Genomic DNA, 18,232 nt, shown 5'->3' on the forward strand with positions numbered 1-18,232 from the left:
GGCTCCCAGACAAAAGGATTGAGGGAGATAGAGCAATTTACATTAATGAAGAGGAAAGAAATGAGAATAAACCCATCTGCAGCTCGCCTACGACATGATGTAGGGAGGTGCGAATGATGGGGGGCGAGAGGCTGCAGCTCTGAAATTAAAAGGAGCTTAATGCCATCACTCCATCATCTATCTCCTGTCAGCGCATAATAAAAGAGTTGTGAAGACCCCAAAATCAACCTGAGTGGTAACAGAGCGAAGCGCGGAGTCCATGAGAAGAACAACGCACGGACTCACCATTACATAGGGACAAGATGCTGACTGGGGATCACCTGAAATTATGGCCAGCATGCCGAAGACACTCGACCATGCTTGGATAACCCCTTACCCGAGCACGTTCGCTCATCACTATTCATATCTCCCCTGGGTGTCCAGATGCAAGCCAGACTTATATCACCAAGCACAAAACCCAAAATTGGATGGAGTGGTGTAAAGCCGCCGCAGAACTCACTAGCAATGGAACGTGTTTTGAGCACTGGCTCACCACACTTCTCCATCTGGCATCTGGTGGACGAGTCTGGGGTTGGTGAACGCCAGGAGAACATTACCAAACTAAATGCATCATGCCAGCTGTAAAGCATGGTGGAGGAGAGATATCATGGGGTTATTTTTCAGGGCTTGGCCTTGGCCCCTTGGTTCCAGTGAAGAGAAATCTTAATACTTCATTCCTGCATACTTTCTCCAACTTCAAAGTCTGACCTCACAAATGCTCTTTTGGATGAACAGGCAAAAATCCCCACAAACACCTCCAAAACCTAGTAGATTCCCTAAAAGAGTGGAAGTAGATACAAGACCAACTCCATATGAATACCTCTGGATTTAAAGTGGGGTGTCACAAACTCCTGTGGGTGTAATGTGTAGCTATCCCAATACTTGTTTCTTTATAGTGTATTGTACTTTGTAACATTGGAAAATGTCTTCTCCACCGATGGTCGAGAAAGAGCAATGGGTTATTCTATTCTCTCTGCCAAAAAAGCCCCTGTACCCTGATGAGTCCTACGTGACACCCACTGCTGGCATTTCATGCTATTCCCCTTAACATTAATATTAGCTGAGCTAGTTATTAAAAACAGAACAGAAGACAGGAGGACAAAACACCGTGGTTGGGAAAAAGATCGGAACCAAAATATCTGTGCATCAATATAAAAGTGTGTCAGAGTAAGGCTACGCCCATAAACACAATGGGGTGGAGGTTGTCCCCACACCATCATACACATCTAACTGCACCACTATTTTTCCCAGCAAACTGATGTAAGTCAATGGAGTTCAATAGGCACTAGTGGTGTCCGTCATGTGGAGGATCTGGCAACATGTCATCATAGGTTTGGAGTAAACTTCATTCAGACTATGAGGGGAGTTATGTGTTGGGATTACATTAGTAAGTCTGGCATGTGAACAGTATGAGGTCATGTGAACAGTATGAGGTCATGTGAACAGTATGAGGTCATGTGAACAGTATGAGGTCATGGGACTAGTATGAGTAGTATGACGTCATGTGCGCAGTATGAGGTCATGGGAGTAGTATGAGTAGTATGAGGTCATGTGCGCAGTATGAGGTCATGTGCGCAGTATGAGGTCATGTGTGTAGTATGAGTAGTATGAGGTCATGTGCGCAGTATGAGGTCATGTGTGTAGTATGAGTAGTATGAGGTCATGTGCGCAGTATGAGGTCATGTGCGCAGTATGAGGTCATGTGCGCAGTATGAGGTCATGGGCGTAGTATGAGGTCATGGGCGTAGTATGAGCTCATGTGCGCAGTATGAGGTCATGTGCGTAGTATGAGGTCATGTGCGTAGTATGAGGTCATGTGCGCAGTATGAGGTCATGTGTGTAGTATGAGTAGTATGAGGTCATGTGCGCAGTATGAGGTCATGTGCGCAGTATGAGGTCATGGGCGTAGTATGAGGTCATGGGCGTAGTATGAGCTCATGTGCGCAGTATGAGGTCATGTGCGTAGTATGAGGTCATGTGCGTAGTATGAGGTCATGTGCGCAGTATGAGGTCATGGGCATAGTATGAGGTCATAGGCGTAGTATGAGCTCATGTGCGCAGTATGAGGTCATGTGCGTAGTATGAGGTCATGGGCGTAGTATGAGGTCATGGGCGCAGTATGAGGTCATGGGCGTAGTATGAGGTCATGTGTGTAGTATGAGGTCATGGGCGTAGTATGAGGTCATGTGCGTAGTATGAAGTCATGTGCGCTGTATGAGGTCATGTGCCTAGTATGGGGTCATGGGCGCAGTATGAGGATATGGGCGTAGTATGAGGTCATAGGCGTAGTATGAGCTCATGTGCGCAGTATGAGGTCATGTGCCTAGTATGGGGTCATGGTCGCAGTATGAGGTCATGGGCGTAGTATGAGGTCATGGGCGTAGTATGAGGTCATGGGCGTAGTATGAGGTCATGGGCGTAGTATGAGGTTATGTGCGCAGTATGAGGTCATGTGCCTAGTATGAGGTCATGGGCGCAGTATGAGGTCATGTGCGCAGTATGAGGTCATGTGCGCAGTATGAGGTCATGTGCGCAGTATGAGGTCATGTGCGCAGTATGAGGTCATGTGCGCAGTATGAGGTCATGTGCGCAGTATGAGGTCATGTGTGTAGTATGAGGTCATGGGCGTAGTATGAGGTCATGTGTGTAGTATGAGGTCATGTGTGTAGTATGAGGTCATGTGTGTAGTATGAGGTCATGTGTCTAGCATGAGGTCATGTGCCTAGTATTAGGTCATGGGCGTAGTATGAGGTTATGTGCGTAGTAGGAGGTCACGTGCCATCAGTATACAATGATGGGTTCATAGTTGAGGAGGTAAAGCATAGGACAGTGCTGCATTTTCTGTGTTAACAGACAGTACCTGGGGCAGACAGCAATATTTCATTGCCTTCCGTGTCCTTCCTGCACAGCCAGGTAACAACAACATGCGGAGGAGCTCTCAATGACTCAGACATGTCGCAGGCCTTGCTCGTACCTCACGCTGGCATCACTGAACATTACAGCTGAATACTCTCAAAATCACCAGGGTCTTTCTATTATGCAGTAGTAAATAACTACTAGAGGCTTTCATGGACTTTTATGCATTTTAACATGACTAATGTGGTGAAGTTAGAAGGAAAATAACGACCACTAAAGCTTTTTCATGGTCAGTATGTTGCTCTATGATTGTTGTTATTTTCAAGCTGCTTTGTAAGAGAAAAAAAAGTGACAATCGTCTGTCTCACCATCGCAAATAAATTAAAGCCGCACTCTGAAACGCTATAGTGTGTAAACATTGACTATAGGAAATTGGAATTAGATTAGTACTATTGAAAATAATAAACTAAAGGTACCGTCACATTAAGCGACGCTGCAGCGATATAGACAACGATCCGATCGCTGCAGCGTCCCTGTTTAGGTCGCTGTAGAGACGTCAAACACCGGCAACAGCAGAACGATGCAGGAGCGATCCAGTAACATAGTAACATAGTTAGTAAGGCCGAAAAAAGACATTTGTCCATCCAGTTCAGCCTATATTCCATCATAATAAATCCCCAGATCTACGTCCTTCTACAGAACCTAATAATTGTACGATACAATATTGTTCTGCTCCAGGAAGACATCCAGGCCTCTCTTGAACCCCTCGACTGAGTTCGCCATCACCACCTCCTCAGGCAAGCAATTCCAGATTCTCACTGCCCTAACAGTAAAGAATCCTCTTCTATGTTGGTGGAAAAACCTTCTCTCCTCCAGACGCAAAGAATGCCCCCTTGTGCCCGTCACCTTCCTTGGTATAAACAGATCCTCAGCGAGATATTTGTATTGTCCCCTTATATACTTATACATGGTTATTAGATCGCCCCTCAGTCGTCTTTTTTCTAGACTAAATAATCCTAATTTCGCTAATCTATCTGGGTATTGTAGTTCTCCCATCCCCTTTATTAATTTTGTTGCCCTCCTTTGTACTCTCTCTAGTTCCATTATATCCTTCATGAGCACCGGTGCCCAAAACTGGACACAGTACTCCATGTGCGGTCTAACTAGGGATTTGTACAGAGGCAGTATAATGCTCTCATCATGTGTATCCAGACCTCTTTTAATGCACCCCATGATCCTGTTTGCCTTGGCAGCTGCTGCCTGGCACTGGCTGCTCCAGGTAAGTTTATCATTAACTAGGATCCCCAAGTCCTTCTCCCTGTCAGATTTACCCAGTGGTTTCCCGTTCAGTGTGTAATGGTGATATTGATTCCCTCTTCCCATGTGTATAACCTTACATTTATCATTGTTAAACCTCATCTGCCACCTTTCAGCCCAAGTTTCCAACTTATCCAGATCCATCTGTAGCAGAATACTATCTTCTCTTGTATTAACTGCTTTACATAGTTTTGTATCATCTGCAAATATCGATATTTTACTGTGTAAACCTTCTACCAGATCATTAATGAATATGTTGAAGAGAACAGGTCCCAATACTGACCCCTGCGGTACCCCACTGGTCACAGCGACCCAGTTAGAGACTATACCATTTATAACCACCCTTTGCTTTCTATCACTAAGCCAGTTACTAACCCATTTACACACATTTTCCCCCAGACCAAGCATTCTCATTTTGTGTACCAACCTCTTGTGCGGCACGGTATCAAACGCTTTGGAAAAATCGAGATATACCACGTCCAATGACTCACCGTGGTCCAGCCTATAGCTTACCTCTTCATAAAAACTGATTAGATTGGTGACAGGAGCGATTTCTCATAAACCCATGCTGATATGGAGTTAAACAGTTATTCTCATTGAGATAATCCAGAATAACATCCCTCAGAAACCCTTCAAATATTTTACCAACAATAGAGGTTAGACTTACTGGCCTATAATTTCCAGGTTCACTTTTAGAGCCCTTTTTGAATATTGGCACCACATTTGCTATGCGCCAGTCCTGCGGAACAGATCCTGTCGCTATAGAGTCCCTAAAAATAAGAAATAATGGTTTATCTATTACATTACTTAGTTCCCTTAGTACTCGTGGGTGTATGCCATCCGGACCCGGAGATTTATCTATTTTAATCTTATTTAGCCGATCTCGCACCTCTTCTTGGGTTAGATTGGTGACCCTTAATATAGGGTTTTCATTGTTTCTTGGGATTTCACCTAGCATTTCATTTTCCACCGTGAATACCGTGGAGAAGAAGGTGTTTAATATGTTAGCTTTTTCCTCGTCATCTACAACCATTCTTTCCTCACTATTTTTTAAGGGGCTTACATTTTCAGTTTTTATTCTTTTACTATTGATATAGTTGAAGAACAGTTTGGGATTAGTTTTACTCTCCTTTGCAATGTGCTTCTCTGTTTCCTTTTTGGCAGCTTTAATTAGTTTTTTAGATAAAGTATTTTTCTCCCTATAGTTTTTTAGAGCTTCAATGGTGCCATCCTGCTTTAGTAGTGCAAATGCTTTCTTTTTACTGTTAATTGCCTGTCTTACTTCTTTGTTTAGCCACATTGGGTTTTTCCTATTTCTAGTCCTTTTATTCCCACAAGGTATAAACCGCTTACACTGCCTATTTAGGATGTTCTTAAACATTTCCCATTTATCTGTATTCTTATTTCTGAGGATATTGTCCCAGTCTACCAGATTAAGGGCATCTCTAAGCTGGTCAAACTTTGCCTTCCTAAAGTTCAGTGTTTTTGTGACTCCCTGACAAGTCCCCCTAGTGAAAGACAGGTGAAACTGTACAATATTGTGGTCGCTATTTCCTAGATGCCCAACCACCTGCAGATTTGTTATTCTGTCAGGTCTATTAGATAGTATTAGGTCTAAAAGTGCTGCTCCTCTGGTTGGATTCTGCACCAATTGTGAAAGATAATTTTTCTTGGTTATTAGCAGAAACCTGTTGCCTTTATGGGTTTCACAGGTTTCTGTTTCCCAGTTAATATCCGGGTAGTTAAAGTCCTCCATAACCAGGACCTCATTATGGGTCTTCATCTATCTGCTTTAGAAGTAGACTTTCCATGGTTTCTGTTATATTTGGGGGTTTGTAACAGACCCCAATGAGAATTTTGTTACCATTTTTCCCTCCATGAATTTCGACCCATATGGACTCGACATCCTCATTTCCTTCGCTAATATCCTCCCTTAAAGTGGACTTTAGACAAGACTTTACATAGAGACAAACCCCTCCTCCTCTCCGATTTTTACGATCCTTTCTAAACAGACTGTAACCCTGTAAGTTAACTGCCCAGTCATAGCTTTCATCTAACCATGTCTCGGTTATTCCCACTATGTCAAAGTTACCTGTAGATATTTCTGCTTCTAGTTCTTCCATCTTGTTTGTCAGGCTTCTGGCGTTTGCGAGCATGCAGTTTAGAGGATTTTGTTTTGTTCCAATCTCCTCGCTGTGGATTGCTTTAGAAATGTTCTTACCTCCCATCTGAGTATGTTTTCCTGGGTCTTCTTTGTTCAAGTCTAATGTTTTTCTTCCCGTCCCCTCTTCTTCTAGTTTAACGCCCTCCTGATGAGTGTAGCGAGTCTTCTGGCGAATGTGTGTTTCCCAGGTTTGTTGAGGTGTAGTCCATCTCTGGCGAGGAGTCCATCGTACCAGTAATTCACACCGTGGTCCAGGAATCCAAATCCTTGTTGTCTGCACCATCGTCTTAGCCAGTTGTTTGCATCAAGGATCCTGTTCCACCTCCTGGTGCCATGCCCGTCTACTGGAAGGATAGAAGAAAAAACTACCTGTGCATCCAGTTCCTTTACTTTCTTCCCCAACTCTTTAAAGTCTTTGCAGATTGTCGGTAGGTCTTACCTTGCCGTGTCATTGGTGCCAACATGTATCAGAAGAAATGGGTGGACGTCCTTGGAGCTGAAGAGCTTTGGTATCCTATCGGTCACATCCTTGATCATCGCACCTGGAAGGCAGCATACTTCTCTTGCAGTTATGTCCGGTCTGCAGATGGCTGCTTCTGTGCCTCTCAGTAGTGAGTCTCCCACCACCACCACTCTTCGTTGCTTCTTGGCTGTACTTTTTGCTGTCACTTGTTGCTGTGTGCCCTTTTCTTTTTTGCTTGCTGGTATTGCTTCATCCTTAGGTGTGCCATCTTCATCCTCTACAAAGATTTGATATCGGTTCTTCAGTTGTGTGGTTGGTGATTTCTCCATGGTCTTCTTGCTTCTTTTGGTCACATGCTTCCACTCATCTGCTTTTGGAGGTTCTCTGACACTTTTTTCACCTTCTGTGACCAGTAGAGATGCTTCTGTTCTGTCTAGAAAGTCTTCATTCTCTTTGATGAGTTTCAAAGTTGCTATTCTTTCTTCCAGACCCCGCACCTTTTCTTCTAAAAGGGCCACTAGTCTACACTTCTGACAGGTGAAATTTGATTCTTCTTCTGGTCGGTCTGTGAACATGTAGCACATGCTGCAGCTCACCATGTAGGTTGTCACATCTGCCATGTTGCTCCTACATCCTGCTGACTTGCTGTGTGTTTTCCTTCTTGTGTAATCTACTCAGCCAAGCTCTCTTGCAATAATATCCTACAGGCAATATCCTTACGGCGCGCGGTTTGGCGATGCTTTCCAAGCAGCTGGTCCCGGCTGTAGCCAACGATCTTCTAGCTTAGGGAGACTTCGCTTTTCCCAGAAGGCACCTGGAATATGCAAATTAGCCTCCTCAAGCTTGAATCCCTGGTTTGGCGATGCTTTCCAAGCAGCTGGTCCCGGCTGTACCCAACGATCTTCTAGCTTAGGGAGACTTCGCTTTTCCCAGAAGGCACCTGGAATATGCAAATTAGCCTCCTCAAGCTTGAATCCCTGGTTTGGCGATGCTTTCCAAGCAGCTGGTCCCAGCTGTACCCAACGATCTTCTAGCTTAGGGAGACTTCGCTTTTCCCAGAAGGCACCTGGAATATGCAAATTAGCCTCCTCAAGCTTGAATCCCTGGTTTGGCGATGCTTTCCAAGCAGCTGGTCCCGGCTGTAGCCAACGATCTTCTAGCTTAGGGAGACTTCGCTTTTCCCAGAAGGCACCTGGAATATGCAAATGAGCCTCCTCAAGCTTGAATCCCTGGTTTGGCGATGCTTTCCAAGCAGCTGGTCCCGGCTGTACCCAACGATCTTCTAGCTTAGGGAGACTTCGCTTTTCCCAGAAGGCACCTGGAATATGCAAATTAGCCTCCTCAAGCTTGAATCCCTGGTTTGGCGATGCTTTCCAAGCAGCTGGTCCCGGCTGTAGCCAACGATCTTCTAGCTTAGGGAGACTTCGCTTTTCCCAGAAGGCACCTGGAATATGCAAATTAGCCTCCTCAAGCTTGAATCCCTGGTTTGGCGATGCTTTCCAAGCAGCTGGTCCCGGCTGTACCCAACGATCTTCTAGCTTAGGGAGACTTCGCTTTTCCCAGAAGGCACCTGGAATATGCAAATTAGCCTCCTCAAGCTTGAATCCCTGGTTTGGCGATGCTTTCCAAGCAGCTGGTCCCGGCTGTAGCCAACGATCTTCTAGCTTAGGGAGACTTCGCTTTTCCCAGAAGGCACCTGGAATATGCAAATTAGCCTCCTCAAGCTTGAATCCCTGGTTTGGCGATGCTTTCCAAGCAGCTGGTCCCGGCTGTAGCCAACGATCTTCTAGCTTAGGGAGACTTCGCTTTTCCCAGAAGGCACCTGGAATATGCAAATTAGCCTCCTCAAGCTTGAATCCCTGGTTTGGCGATGCTTTCCAAGCAGCTGGTCCCGGCTGTAGCCAACGATCTTCTAGCTTAGGGAGACTTCGCTTTTCCCAGAAGGCACCTGGAATATGCAAATTAGCCTCCTCAAGCTTGAATCCCTGGTTTGGCGATGCTTTCCAAGCAGCTGGTCCCGGCTGTACCCAACGATCTTCTAGCTTAGGGAGACTTCGCTTTTCCCAGAAGGCACCTGGAATATGCAAATTAGCCTCCTCAAGCTTGAATCCCTGGTGACGTACTTATCGTTCTCGCTGGTTGTTCGCTCCATTGAAAAACATTGCAGGCGTCGTTGCTTTTGCTGCCAAACATGACGAATCACGCCGACCTGATGACCAAATAAAATTCTGGACTTCTAGCAACGACCAGCGATATCACAGCGGGATCCTGATCGCTGCTGCGTGTCAAACACAACGATATCGCTATCCAGGACGCTGCAACGTCACAGATCGTTGTCGTTCTCATTGGAAAGTTGCTCAGTGTGAAGGTACCTTTACTTTCTCCAGCAGTAATACAGTACCAATTTCCTATATTCCATGTTTACATACTATAGCGTTTCAGAGTGCGGCTTTAATTTGTTAGTTACATATAGAGTGGATTCTAAGCTTGCACCTGTTCACGTTTGTCTTTTTTGGAAGTGACGGTCAGTCTTTTGCTCTCTGTCTAAGGGTATGTGCAGACAATCGGTAATTGCTGCAGGTTGGATACTGTGTACTTGTGCAGTGTCCAATCCACAGCGGCCAGATGTTACAGCATAGTGGATGGGATTTCAAGAAATCCCATGCCCACTATGTTCACAGATGCCCGCGATCACCCGCAGAGACGGACATGCGGCGTGTTTTTCCAGACTGCAGCATGTCAATTTCTCTTGTGGAAACGCTCGTCTCTGAAACAGATATTTTGCCCATACAATTCACCCATACAATGTGTTGAACACTGTGAACCCGCACGGTCCAGTACTCACATATGGATTCACCTGCGTTCAATAGACGGCAGCGCTTTGGACGCAGCAAACATGAACTGCTTCCAAAGCGCTGCTACTCCGGATCGTCTGCACCCTGCCTTACCATCACAGACAGTCTTGGCATATGTACAAGATATCCCAAAATGGCCTCACAGATGCCGGTACAACCTCTGGCCACTGACAAACAAGTGGGAGCCGGCATATTCACGAATATGGACATGGACTGATAAGGGACAACACCATGGTATCAGTCCTATGTAAGTTATACAGTAAGGATGATCCAATAAGGGATATAAATACTCTGGATATTTTAGGTAAAAGCTCAGATTCAGTCCTTGAATACCTCCTCGTTTAGGTGTAAGCAACGCATCATTTGATTTTACATGTGATAAGGGGCATTTTAAGCCTCAAAGGAGTCAACAATTATTTGTAGGTGAAATTAATGGTAAGGCAGAAAGGTTAGTGGGAGAGGACTTCCTTCAGTGGACTCCATTACACAGAGGGGGCCTAGGCCAGTGGATCTAAGCCAAGTACCCACTTACCCAATCACAGTACCCCCAGGGCTGTGATCCTGTACACGCGGCATGTACTCGTATAGGCCGAGAGGTCAGTGTCTATGCAGCCCATCGTATATAACTTGTATCATCTGTATCATGTAGGCTGACTAATAAAATCACACTACCTCTCAGTGAGTGCAGCAAGAATCCATCTACTAAGGCTTGTGTAGGTTCCTCAACGGGTCCCAGATCCCTGTCCAGCGCTGTCTCATCAAACATGCTTTTCCTGTACATGAAACAAACACATAAAGATGAGTGGGATGCCATTAGTAGCCCGTCATCCACTTATTAGCAGAGCTGAAGTAACACAATAAACTGTGCATTCACAGCCATGTCCTATCAAGAACTACACATACAGAAAGGACATCAACATTCAGCCAGCCGCCACATCGCTGCAACCTGACTGCTGCAGCCAATCACAGGCTGCAGTGGTCTAGTGGCAGGTTCAACAGTCTTTACTTCCTATGCTGCTGCAGACCATAAATACTGGTAGCTGGAGACTAAGGCTGTGTGCACACGATGCAGATTTGGTGCAGAAAAATCTGCTGCAGTTCTGCACTAAATCTGCATCTCCTGGCAGAATCTGCAGGTGCGTTTTTTATGCGTTTTTTAATGCGGTTTTTTATGCGTTTTTTGAGCACAAATCTGCACAAAAAACGCATCAAAAACGCATCAAAAACGCATCAAAAACGCACCTGCAGATTTCTATTATGGAGGGGTGCAGAAACGCTGCAGAACTGCACAAAAGAAGTGACAGGCACTTCTTTGAAATCTGCAGCGTTTCTGCGCAGATTTTTCTGCACCATGTGCACAGCTTTTTTTTTTTCACATTGATTTACATTGTACTGTGATCACAGTGCAGTTCTGCAGCGTTTCTGCTGCAGAAAAATCTGCTGCAGTTCTGCACTAAATCTGCATCGTGTGCACATACCCTTACACTTTAACATTTAGTAGTTTATCTATCCTACCATGATAGAGGGGGGCAGTATTTTTGATTTGGAGAGATTTTGGGACCACAAGCAAGCAGCTAACTGCTGCAGTCTTACTAATGTAAGCCCTAGTGATCAGAAGTTCTTACCAGCAAAACCAAAATAAAAATGCTCGTTTTTGCTGTAGGGAATCATGGCTCTTATAGCCTGCATTTGTCTCCAGGTTTTTCTTCCGTTGGCTCTAAATTTGTGTTGTCTCGGAGCTAGTGGAGACTATAAGCTATAATGTCTCCCATTCACAGTACACACAGATATAAGGGATTCCTTCTCTCCTGTGTATGTAGTACATGTTTAGAACCAGCAGCAGCATGGAGGACAGTATATAGCAGTAATGAGCAGTGTATCTGTTAATCTTGCCCTGGAGGGAGGAGATTAACTACTTATTAATACACAACAGTACCTTGTGAGTCTTTGTCCAATGATACATAACTCTGCAACTAAGTAGAGATGATAGGGACTGAACCTCCCCCACACTGACTGCCGTGAGAGGAGATCTGGCAGTGTTTGTAATGAAACATAACTCAGCTCCGTTATATCTCTACACAGTAGCTGCAGAAATCAGTGAGGAGAGAAGGGCGTGTTCTTTTGTTCCTCTGTTTGTTGCTGCCTGTTTATGACTGTTCAACATCATGCAGGGGAAGAAGTATATGTCCCCAGAGACACATTTCTGGTAATGCCAACTTGACCTTTACATAAATTATAAATCCAAAGGAAGAAGAAAGCAGCAACACTTCCGTTATGTGACGAAGAAACCTTAGTCCTTTATTTCCAATATAAATTCATGGACAAGGTAATAAGAGCAGGGACAGTGCAAGTAAAAGGACGACGGCCGTTTCGCGTTATGCACACTTCCACGGGTCCAGATATTTGGGATAATATCGGGATAATATCTGGACCCGCGGAAGCGTGCATAACGCTGCTTTCTTCTTCCTTTGGATTTATCTACATGTTTTATTTCTGGCAAGCACCCTCCACCAAATGACTCCACTCCCACAATGTGCCAATGATTCAGAGTGTACCCCTCCATACCAGTAAGTAACTCATTACATTTATCTCAGTGCCATTCATTTTTTCTTCTTTCTGGACTTTTACATAAATTATAGTCTGGGTGGTAAGAGGTAACACTTTTCATGCTGGGCTCTAATAGTAGCCAATATACATAAGGTCTACATCTGTGTCGCTCAATGACACAGATGAGATACCGGTACATTGGTATTTCCATTACTGACCAAAGAAATAATGGTGGTAAAGATTAAAAGCAACAACCTCTTATGGGTAACTTTGGCTCTCCTCACCATACTTTATGTCAGTACTCGAATGTATAAAAAGCATAACCTATTGTCTATTCCCCCTAAATCCATGACAGCTTTACATGCTGCCCTGACAGCAGGACCAGCCAAAATGTGAGCAGTGGGTACATCCAGTTATGGTTATCCACGATGTTCTGCTGAACGGTTACTGGGAGACTTGGGGTTAACACAAGATTTTGCTTTAAGAGCTGTAAATGATTTAAGAACTAAAGACCAACACCCACACAATTCCTCTGTTCCTATTTACCCAAGAAATAATATTCTTCATTATTTTAGACAGTATCTCTGAAGTGTAATCCCAAGTGAGGAAATATAAATACTTATAGAGGAGTTAGAATGAAATTTTCTCTCTCTGACAAGAGAAAAAAAATGATGTCTTTTTATCTTACTAGCGATCTTATTGCATTGCTTCACCACGTTTCCTACAATTAGGAGGATGTTGATGAAAAAAAAAAAAAAAAAAAAAAATCGATGTGCTCCAATGGCTCCAAACACAGACATACTTCGGCGATTGATTGATTGATATGTATTTAGGCGCATTGCCTAAATACATATTAATCATTCCCATCAATCATCATTCCCATCTTACTAAATAATGGCATATCGCCAGGTTATCCCATCACTTTTTGATTGGTGGGATCTGAACTCCAGCCCCCGTACCAATCCTGAGAATGAAGGGGCCACAGCGCTGGTTTAATCCTCCCTGCACAGCAGTGCCCTTCCCGATGCAAAATACACATGCTTGCAACCCACGTTGCGGCTCCTCATTACAATGCGAGTACACGCAACAAAACTAACAGCAGCTCCGACAAAGATGTGCCAGGAGGACAGTAGGGCTAAGTTCACACGTTAGTGACGTTATATATCGGGTGCAGATTTGTCCGCAGCAAATATGCTACAGCAGAATTTTTCATCCAAAATTTGTTGCAGATTTCATCCTTTCCACTGTAGAGGGTGAAATCTGTGATAAACTCTGGAGAAAGAATGGTCATGCTGCAAATGTATAAGTCTGCAGAGCACGTCAATTTCCGTTCATACATTTTCAACAAAATGTAAATTCGATTTAATGGTATCTCCGTTACTTAGCCGGGAGGACGGCATTACGCTACAGAATGTCTGCAAGGGGAAAATCTGCATCAAAAACGCAATGTGTTAATCTAACCTAAAAAGAAAGAAATGCTAATCTAGCATCAACTTCATAAAGCAACAGTGTATCCTAGTGATATGCCAAGCACTTTATTAAAGCACCACTCAAGCTTTTTGGTTTCTTTTCAGCACTGGTGTGGAGCTTTAAATGTAAGCCCCCTGCTCCCATTCTTATATTCACGTTCCGGCAGTTTTACAGACGCCGATCCAGCCCCGCGGTGCCATCTTGTGCCCGTAACTTCTGACTGGCAGGAAATCACAAGTTATGTCACAAGAGCTCATTGCAAGTCTATGAGGTCAGAACGAGGCTCTTCTAGAGATGTATTGAAAAGTGACCTTTGGTGCTCCCTTGAAAACACTGTAGCGTGCCGGCGGGTCACTTTTTGCTGGAGACCGACGGGAGCGACGCTGGAAAACGATGAAGGCGAGGCGAGTATCAGACAGGGGATTTACATTGAAAGCAACACTACAGTGGTGCAATACAAAAAATGCTGAAGTGGTGCTTTAAGACAGCAATACCCCAGTAATCACCAACCAGTACAGCTAAGGACGTTGTTATATTTCCAGCTTCCAAAGTACAGTACAGAAGTATTACTTTTATTACCTTGTACCCAGGACTCGAGGCAGGAGAGCCTCCCGCAAACAAGGGACAGGTGCTGAGTATTTCCAAGTGTAGTTGTTTATGTATTCCTGAAACAGAAATGCATTCCATGATCTAGACCATTGTTATAGTGCATTTACAGTACTAACAAAAACCACATTGCTAGGGGTACAGTAGACCACAAAAACAGCATTGCTGGGGTACAGTAGACCACAAAAACAGCATTGCTGGGGTACAGTAGACCACAAAACGAGCATTGCTAGGGGTACATTAGACCACAAAAACAGCATTGCTGGGGGTACATTAGACCACAAAAACAGCATTGCTGGGGGTACATTAGACCACAAAAACAGCATTGCTGGGGGTACATTAGACCACAAAAACAGCATTGCTGGGGGTACAGTAGACCACAAAAACAGCATTGCTGGGGTACAGTAGACCACAAAAACAGCATTGCTGGGGTACAGTAGACCACAAAACGAGCATTGCTAGGGGTACATTAGACCACAAAAACAGCATTGCTGGGGTACAGTAGACCACAAAAACAGCATTGCTGGGGTACAGTAGACCACAAAAACAGCATTGCTGGGGGTACAGTAGACCACAAAGTCACAATGGCAATGGCATCGTTCTGCGCTGGCATGTTCTGATGTCCATATTTTTCTGAAGTTGTAGAAACACCTTGAAAAAGTTTATGCTGGGATCGTTCCAACACTCAATGACTCAACAGAGATGATGATTAGATATGTGTTTGTATCGGCCAAGAAAGTAATTCTGCCTCATGTAACGCTATTAGAGCAGATGCAGACGGCCACGGCTGATCAGAGTTTGAGCCGAGTATCAGCATAGTGTGATCCGATTCACCATGAGGAGAAGATGGAGAATAAAATTTCTCCATCTTCTCCATCGTGTCAGTGCGCGGAAATCGGACTGCACTCAGATGTCATCCGAGGGCAGTGACATGTTTTCCATTCACCAATAGACTTGTATGTCGAAGTGCGATAAGAGTATAGGATCAAAAAAGGGCATGCAGCAGCCTCCTACCACAACAGTGGTCCGGGGGCGATCCATGTTTTGTCGGATCGCACTCAGACCATTACAGTCGTCTGCAAAAGCCCTCAAAACAACAAACAGAGAATCAAATCTTTTTGACTTTTTGAAAAATCAATTAATCAAAAATTATCCGTCATAATCAAAGTCTTAATTATATTAAAAAAATATAATAATGTATTTTCTGGGGGGAAAAAACAGCTTTAGAGCAATCTAGCATCTAGAGGTGGAAGTTTAGGGTGACCATCAACGCCAGAGCAGCTAACTTGGCCAGAAAAAGGTGACAAGTGTCGTCTGAACTAGTGGATTCCAGCAGCAGACTTGCCTGACATTCATATGTATCTGTGGGAACCGTGAATACAGGGGGTAAAAGAGACAATTGGCATGTCCTGGCCATTAAATAGGTTTTGCGATATGTAAAAAAAAAAATTTTTTGGAAACAGCATGAATGTTTTTAAAACAATAAAGGGTGGCAAGCTCACTCATGGTCAGCGACAAGACTGTAAGCCTCAACTGGACCCAAAGGGGTTACAGTGGGCGACTACTGTTGTAAAACATCCATGCCACTTCCAAAATTTATCTTCATGTCAGACCCCTCTTTTAGGCTACAATGAAAATGACTTAACAGTGAATGCAACAGGGCTATAAACACACAGAAGAAGCGAGCTTCCTGACAATTCACACGCGTACAGTGCATGTTCTCTCCATTCTCAGAAATCGTTCATAATTCAAGACTACCATGGCGAAGTCTCACTGGATACAGATCACGGTGTACAATCTGAATAATGACTATGCAGGAAACCAACCTGTAGTGAAAACGGCTGAGCAAAGTCCACACGTGCACAACCCAGAGAGCGGGACCAGGGACAAAAGGCAGACGTGACGAACCACCACAATCCCAGAAGAGATGCCAGCTGACAGGACAAGACAGATGTTACAACGATGGAGGCAATAGGAACATCTCACGTGTGGCTGTAGACTAACCTCTCTACCGGTGCCCGCAGATTCTGGAGTAACATCATAGGAAATACCAACAGGTACAATAAGGATGTCTTGAACTGTTCCGGATTGCACGGCGGACATCATCTGCTGGATCCACTCATGAGCAGCAGAAGACACTTTGTGACAAGTCGGAGAGGAGGTGGACTCCAAAAACACCAGCAGATGTTGTCCTTCTGCGAGCAGTGTCTCAATATACTGTTGGTATAGTTAAAAAAAAAAGGCCCATTTAACAAGTGAAAACATCATAGAAAATTAAATAGATAGGGCAGACATCAGAGAAAGAGCATCAAATAAAAAAACTTTCTGTAAGGCTTCATCGCTCACCACAGAAACAACAGCTTCGCTGAGGGATTTCCTTGATCCATTTGGTGGAATAAAGACAACTCCCAGTTTTTGCAGGAACCACCTAAGAGCACATGAAATTAGGTGAGAGATGGAAGAAATCTAGAAAAAAGACAGTCTTTTGGCTTCAGTACAGCTATGTACAATACTGTCCAAGCCTCAGATGAAGATCCTCAGGAGCTGGACAAACAAGGACTGGTACCTCTGTACGAAGCATCAAGGTCCCATCTAACGTCACTCCTTGTGTAGATTACATTACCAAACCAAATGATTTATATAGAAACACACAATGCTCAGCTGTGTATGGATATGGAAATTAATGGAAAAGATATATGGCAGACCTTTCAGGTGGTAGTGATCCAAAAGGATTCCACATCCAGTAATAAAAAACAGAGTACTTGGCCCTCCAAAATCAAAAAAGGTTTTTGAGGCTTTATCATGAGGCAATTCAAACTAAAACTGTAACGTTTCTGCCCTTATAATTGGACCTTCATCAGACATAAACGTGAATTGCATATATCAAATTAGAACAATTGGAGTCAAACAATGATATCAGATAAACAGAAGCTATTTATTAGTCATAATTACAACATGGTGATTACTGGTGATTAGACCAGCTATCAAAAGACTGAAGGACACGGGTAAAAGACAGTCCCATGAAAACCGCTAACAGCATATATCCGATCAGAGAATACAGGTTCTTTGAGCAAGTAGACCACAAAGAAAACATGTCTATGCACCTTTAAGTGCAACAAGTAAATTGGCTAGTCAAAGATTGATTCTCACCCGTCATGGTTGCAGTGTACCAAGGGAGTGCCAGCCCCTACGCACGTTTCGCGTAGGCTTCTTCGCTGGGCTGTTGCTCCTGGACGGTAAGGGATCAAGTGCAGATGAATGCACTGGGAGATATCATTTTCACTTTGGATTCCCGAATACTTTTTTTATTTTACAGCTCAAATGTACACACAAAGCCATGTATCTACGGGAAATAAGCTGCACATACTCACAAAAAGCTACACAGCAGTCTGTGATCAATATAAAGACTTTTTCAATCATATATCAATGACAAAAAAAACAGGGCAGATACAATTTTTCCAATTCAAATTTTTTATTCATTTTATGATTAAAGAGATTAAGATATAATAAAACAATAGAAATCAGTAAGTTGTATAATATCTGATAAGTAATATATTGAGGTAGATCTCAAAAGTACTGAAACACAGAACATTTTGCTTGTAATTAGTTATCATAGGTTAGAAGTGTGACAGACAGAGCGGGAGGGAAGAAAGAAACTAGGAACTATAGGGTTGAGAGAGACCCTGAGCACCAGACTAGACAACAAACGCATATATACCACTGTGGATGGGTAATGACCCTTAAGTAGTTAAGTCAAACAGGATGGATTATCAGGGGTATGGAGGTGAACTTAGACTTGATTAAGTTACCTAAATGAAGAATATTTTGGTAGGTTGGGAAAGACAAAAGGATTCCCAGTGGAACCATTTGGTAGCAGTTTCAGCTTGAGTTTGAGCCTTCATTCTTTCCACACGA

General features: G+C 43.8%; 1 protein-coding gene across 2 annotated transcripts in view; it reads right to left on the minus strand.

Annotated features, from left to right (window-relative positions):
• GPAT2 (glycerol-3-phosphate acyltransferase 2, mitochondrial) overlaps nt 1–18,232 on the minus strand; it is a 217,069-nt gene that overhangs the window by 38,129 nt on the left and 160,708 nt on the right. For both annotated transcript variants that reach the window (XM_069766604.1, XM_069766603.1), the window contains exons 9-13: nt 16,664–16,745; nt 16,322–16,534; nt 16,144–16,251; nt 14,291–14,376; nt 10,367–10,467 (exon numbers count right to left, since the gene is read on the minus strand). In XM_069766604.1, coding sequence (XP_069622705.1) covers nt 10,367–10,467; nt 14,291–14,376; nt 16,144–16,251; nt 16,322–16,534; nt 16,664–16,745 — 590 coding nt within the window. The remainder of the gene's footprint in view (nt 1–10,366; nt 10,468–14,290; nt 14,377–16,143; nt 16,252–16,321; nt 16,535–16,663; nt 16,746–18,232) is intronic.

This window comes from Ranitomeya imitator, chromosome 4 (genome assembly GCF_032444005.1).
Source record: "Ranitomeya imitator isolate aRanImi1 chromosome 4, aRanImi1.pri, whole genome shotgun sequence".
Classification (NCBI taxonomy): Eukaryota; Metazoa; Chordata; class Amphibia; order Anura; family Dendrobatidae; genus Ranitomeya; species Ranitomeya imitator.